The 5,390-nt window shown below is 49.2% G+C and overlaps 1 protein-coding gene across 1 annotated transcript in view; it reads right to left on the bottom strand.

Annotated features, from left to right (window-relative positions):
- Positions 1-1,209: 1,209 nt before the first annotated feature.
- Positions 1,210-5,390, bottom strand: part of dnajc5ab (DnaJ (Hsp40) homolog, subfamily C, member 5ab) — a 13,242-nt gene continuing 9,061 nt past the window's right edge. The window contains exons 2-4 of the mRNA XM_013915670.1: positions 2,110-2,347; positions 1,355-1,568; positions 1,210-1,236 (exon numbers count right to left, since the gene is read on the bottom strand). Coding sequence (XP_013771124.1) covers positions 1,225-1,236; positions 1,355-1,568; positions 2,110-2,216 — 333 coding nt within the window. The 5' untranslated portion in view covers positions 2,217-2,347 and the 3' untranslated portion in view covers positions 1,210-1,224. The remainder of the gene's footprint in view (positions 1,237-1,354; positions 1,569-2,109; positions 2,348-5,390) is intronic.

Genomic DNA, 5,390 nt, shown 5'->3' on the forward strand with positions numbered 1-5,390 from the left:
TCCCAAAAGACGCAGGAATGAGTAGTAGGATTTAAGAGTGTAATAACGGACTGAAACAGCAGATGGCAGCACTGCTGAGAAACCACGACTAAGGAAAAGCAGCAAGAAGAGATTTGTTTGGGCCGAGAAACACAAGGACTGGACATTAGACCAGTGGGAATTTGTGCTTTGGTTTGATGAGCGTAGAGCTGTGATCTTTAGTTCCACCTGCCGTGTCTTTGTGCAGAAAAGGTGAACGATGGTCTCTACACGAATGGTTCCCACGGAAGCATGGAGGAGGAGGTGTGAGGCACACTGACCCAGCATGGCTGCCACAGCATCCTGCCATCAAGTCTCATTCATGGAGTCCCACAGGGATCAATATTAGGACCACTGCTCTTCATGTAACGTGTCAGTGATTTCATTAATTCCTCTAATATTCTACACAAAGTAATATTAGCACAACAGATCTTTAACAAATGAATATAAACGAGGAAATGATCAAGGCCATGCCATGAAGTTGGAACGTCTGGAGGTTCATGCTGACAACTTTGGGAACTCTAAAAGGCATCCCGATGACTTCCTGAAGAAATGATTTAAATATGTTGCAGTTTTAAACAAAGCTCTTCTTCCATGTGAAGCTCTTGCCGGCCTCCAAGCCGCACTCAGTGTGCTGTGATGTCCCGACACCTTGACAGGACGCAGAGCTACATGAGCTCGGGGTAAACGCTTCCTCTGTAGGCTCAGGGTGACCTGCAGAGGTCCGCAGCTTCGGTTCAGCCCTCCTGGAGCTTCTCTCAGAGGCATTTTTGAGGTTCAAGCCCAGTTCGATCTAAACTAAGGTCATAAAATCAGACTTTCACCATCCTGCCTGCAGACACGTTCCTTTCTTTGGGATGGCAGACGTCTGTTTAACAGGAAAGCGATGAGTATTTCTCTTCATCATGTCCGTCCGGACCTGTCATGTGTCACAGACTGTGTTTGGAAAGGTCAAAGTTTACTATCATCATCACCACACTTTGATAACTCTCACCTATCACAGTTTGATTGGGCTCATTCAGAGTTACTGCTGGAGGCGTTTAAAGGCGGCCCGGTCCCAGAGGTACCCTGCAGACGCTCGGGTGGTGATGTGAGCACAGGCACACACCTGGAAGCGTGTGAGGGACGATGCTGCAGTCACATTTGCATCGGTTCACGTGTTTCCGAAGAGTTTGTGTGCGACGGCTAAAACCTTTGTGTTGGTCTCTACAGGCTGACCTGTGTGCGAGGAAGGGAACGTACCCGGATGCACATTAAAGACAAGAGCAGCGCCTGAAAGCTTCACGCCTGCTTATCAAACGCGCTGCGAGACCTGCGGTCGTGGACGCCGACCCACCTTGGCCCACCAGCTGGACAGAACAAAGTAGGTGTTGACGTTCTCCTCTCCAAACTGCTCGGCCACGTACAGCCCCAGGGAGCCGTATTTGTCGTAGATGTTCTTCTTGGTGGCGTCCACCAGGATGGAGTGGGCGTTATTGATTTCCTTAAACTTGTCTGCTGCTTCGGGGTTGTCCGGGTTTTTGTCTGGGTGAAACTTCAGCGCCAGCTTCCTAAAAACAACAAAAAAAGAAAGAATCAAAGGAGCGAAAGTCTGAGCTGCTTATTCACTTTAACGTGGGACACCTTTCACTTGCTTCTGTATCTCCGCAGCTTCTCTGATTATTGACACACATTTTTATTTCTGTTTTCTTTTGAAACTGACACAGAAGAGTGAGAAACCCGTGGTTATTATTTACTCAAATTAAACAGAAGAATGAATTCAAACGTGCATTTTCAGAAAATATATAAAACAGAGACTGAACAGGAAAAAGGAGGAAATGAGTTTAAACGATGTTGTGTGTCGGGATGAATCGGGTGTCATTTTCTGACTTTCCTCCACAGCTGTGTCAGAAACAGGAAAAACATTAAAGATGAATCAGCTCTCTGCTGTTTGGCTTTGGAAGGTGAAGCTGTGGCAGGAAAAGCTCCTGCAAGCTGACCCGTGTGTGAGGAGGGGGAGTCACAGACAATCCTTTCAACATGCTCTATAACCTTTGACCCTGGCTCCCTCTAGTGGCCAACTGCTGCACTTGTGTGTGTGTGCGCACGCACCTGTAGCATTTCTTGATGTCCTCTGTGGTGGCGTTCTTGTCGACCCCGAGCACGGCGTAGAGCGATTCTCCTGATGTGGACAGACTCCTCTGTCTCTGGTGATCCATGATCTCTCTCTCTCTCTCTGTGCTTCTCTCACGGGCTCGCTCGCTCACTCAGCCTCACACCCGTCAGGTAAACCCAGAAACAAGTTTGAGGATACGAGCCTTTCACCTGCAGCCTCAGTGTGTCCTTATCTCTGTGAGAACACAAAGCGTGGTAATGAGGTGATGCGGTTGCAGGTAGAGCAGATCACACCTGCGCTGCACCTGGGAAGCCGTCGCACTCGTTCCCGAGCTGGAGCTGAACTCAGTCAGGACTCTTACAGCCTGAAATTACCTGACGATGACCTGCATCGGGTCATCAGAGCTCTGTTTACACTGTCTGGGGGACAGGAAGCTGCTGAGCAGGGTTTGAGCTTTCAGAGTAAGAGCAAGGGGCCGGTCAGCTGGGACTGCCACCCTTTAACTTCCAAAAACAAGTGTGAGGCTGAGGATAAAGCCGACAGCCTGATCAGTTTAACCTGAACACTGAACACGCTGTACTCCATCATTTATGACTATGTGGATTTTGCATTTACAGTTTTGCTATTACAAGTTTTTGTTCTGTTGCACTGATGGGACTCTGGGACAGGAATGAAGTGAAGAGCTGGCAGATATAAGTGACAGGACCAGGCTGGCTGTGGGGGGACGCTGTAGTCTGAGTCGGGTGGAGGCCCGCAGGCCGCGCTGTGTGGAGGACAATCCAACCCTCAGCAGGCCGATGACTGTGAAACAGCTCCGCTTTAACTTGATCTGTTAGAGGTGACGGCATGTCAAACACAGCTCTCACTCCCAGGGTGCCCCCCGGGGAGGTGTGCCCAGCCCCTGCTGAGCAGAGCCCTGACATCATGGTGCTCAGACCCGGGAGCTGACTGCAGGCTGCAGGGCGGGGACAGCTCTATGGAGGGCGGGCAGCACAGCGTATCAGCCGCTGCCATCAGGACACCGCTCAAATATCTTACAGCTGATCTTCCACGGTCACAGGTAGACACCGCAACCCTGCACTACAACCACTACAGTGTCATCACCAATCTGTGTTTATTCTTTTTATTCATCGATATTTTCTTATTTAGATGCTCATTTTATTTGTGCCTTTTTCTGACGTGCGTCACAATGTAAGTCCCGGTGATGACGTGTGGTCGATATGACAAAGAAAGCAGTTCATTCAGAGTAGTTTGGTTCTGATTTTGATTTTAATATTTGTTTGGAAACATCAGCTGACGGTCTACACCCGCAGGTCGTCTTTCCTCCTGCTGTTGCTTTCACAGACACTGAGACGCTCACCAGACCGTCACACGGCGGCGACGGTCCAGGGAAAACCTGGATTAATATGAGACGAGCAACTTCCTGCTTCCCGTCTGTGAGCCGCCTCCTCGCGTCCACTAATCCGCTAACGCGCTGCTGCGTGCTTTAAGAGGAGAAAGGAATAAACGGTTAAAGTCAGGTAACCCGAGCTCACCTGAGAGCCGGCCGGGCAGGAGCAGAGGGGAGAGAGGTTTACTATCCGTGTCCTGAACTTGCTCATTGTGTTTAAAGCAAATCTGACACGTACGAGCTGCAGTGACCTGCAGCAGGTGTGCGCGAGTGCAAAGGTGCGTCACCTGCAGCGCTGCTTAGACTCAAAGATCTGAAACATTGAATCTGTACTGACAGTGCATCAAATGTCCAGGTTAGTCCTCTACACATACCTGGATCTAGATAAGCACTTCTCAGCTGGGCCTTTCTAAGCTCCGCCCCTGAGAAAAACGATGGTGACATTACCACAGAGATGACGCTTTCATACTGACGGCAAAATTCTGAGTTATGACCTCAAACTCGTAGCCGAGGGAGTCGCTGTTGTCAGAGTGGCTGAACGAAGGATGAGCCGAGTGCTTTCTTTAACAGGTTATAAGGAAATGATCGTCACGGCTTCGTCCATGCTCCACCTCTCCACCAGGGGGCGTGAAATCCCCACAGAAGATTCATTTTATTAATTTGCTGAACGGCCCCTTCGGTCAGCGAAGGGATAAAACTCATTCATAACTCCACCACAGGAGAATCTTTAAATCTGGTGCAGTCCTGACTGAATGAACGTGAGAGTGGAGAGATGCGAGCAGGTGCGCTCACCCGGCAGTGCGTGAAAACAAATCCACCTGCAGTGTTTCTTCATGCTAATCGAAGAGACCACAGTACAGGCGGGAAACGGTGCATCTTCCTGCAGAGGATTGCACACTAGCCGTCCCGAGCAGGAACACCTGAGCTGTGAGGAGGCAGGTGTGCAGGGGGTTAGCAGGCTTAGAGACCACAGTAAGCCAATTCAACACAGACTGACGGAGTAGACTTAAATATACAGGAAACCATCTGCCCACACAGCTCGCCTCTCTGATGAGCTGTAACCACACACCTGACGCATGCAGCGCTGCTCTCTCCACAACAGTCCACTTCCACTCCTGAGTGTAAACGCCAGAGTAAAAGCAAAGAGTGGTGTGTCCTGCACACGTGCGACCCCGCACTGACATTTTCAAACTTCCTGCACATACAGCCAGTTCACAGCCTGTATATAAACGATGGAGGCCGCCTCCCTGTTGTCACCCATTGGTCCGCAATTTTAGCATTTTGGTCTCGGCCATCTTGGTTTAATGGAGTGACCATGGCTGCGTGCCAATTAAGAGACTGCACGCTTGAAGTACGCGTACTACGCACGGTGCGTGCTATGAGTACGAGAAGTGCGGAAGTGCGAGGCTTGTGAAACGGGACGGTCTGGCCTTCGTCGCGCTGTTCAGGTTGCCTAGCAACCATGATACAAACCGCGAGGCACGTTACATACGGCTTTGTGTGACAGAAATGAAGGAGAAAAATGTTTTGTTGGTCATTCATTTTTGTCATGACATCACTTTGATGAGGCTGAGACCACAGGACTGTAAAACATGATTGTTGGGCTGAACAGTCATTTAAGATTAGCTAGTAAATAACAATCAGCTGATGTTGTTCATGAGACTAAAGTCATCTCACTGTGGTGATGTAAATATGGACAATATTATAGTATTGTCAGATTATTATGAGATCTATTAGGGGTGCAGCGATATTCGTATCGATATTGAACCGTTGGATACAGTGCTTTCCGTTCGGTACGCATATGTATCGAACAATACAACATTTGTAATTTATTTTATCAGCTTTCCTTCTGACGATGCTGTCTGTGTTGAGCGCTCAGTGGATCTG

The sequence above is a fragment of the Pundamilia nyererei genome, unplaced genomic scaffold (genome assembly GCF_000239375.1).
Source record: "Pundamilia nyererei isolate P.nyererei 1_Seehausen unplaced genomic scaffold, PunNye1.0 scaffold00346, whole genome shotgun sequence".
Lineage (NCBI taxonomy): Eukaryota > Metazoa > Chordata > Actinopteri > Cichliformes > Cichlidae > Pundamilia > Pundamilia nyererei.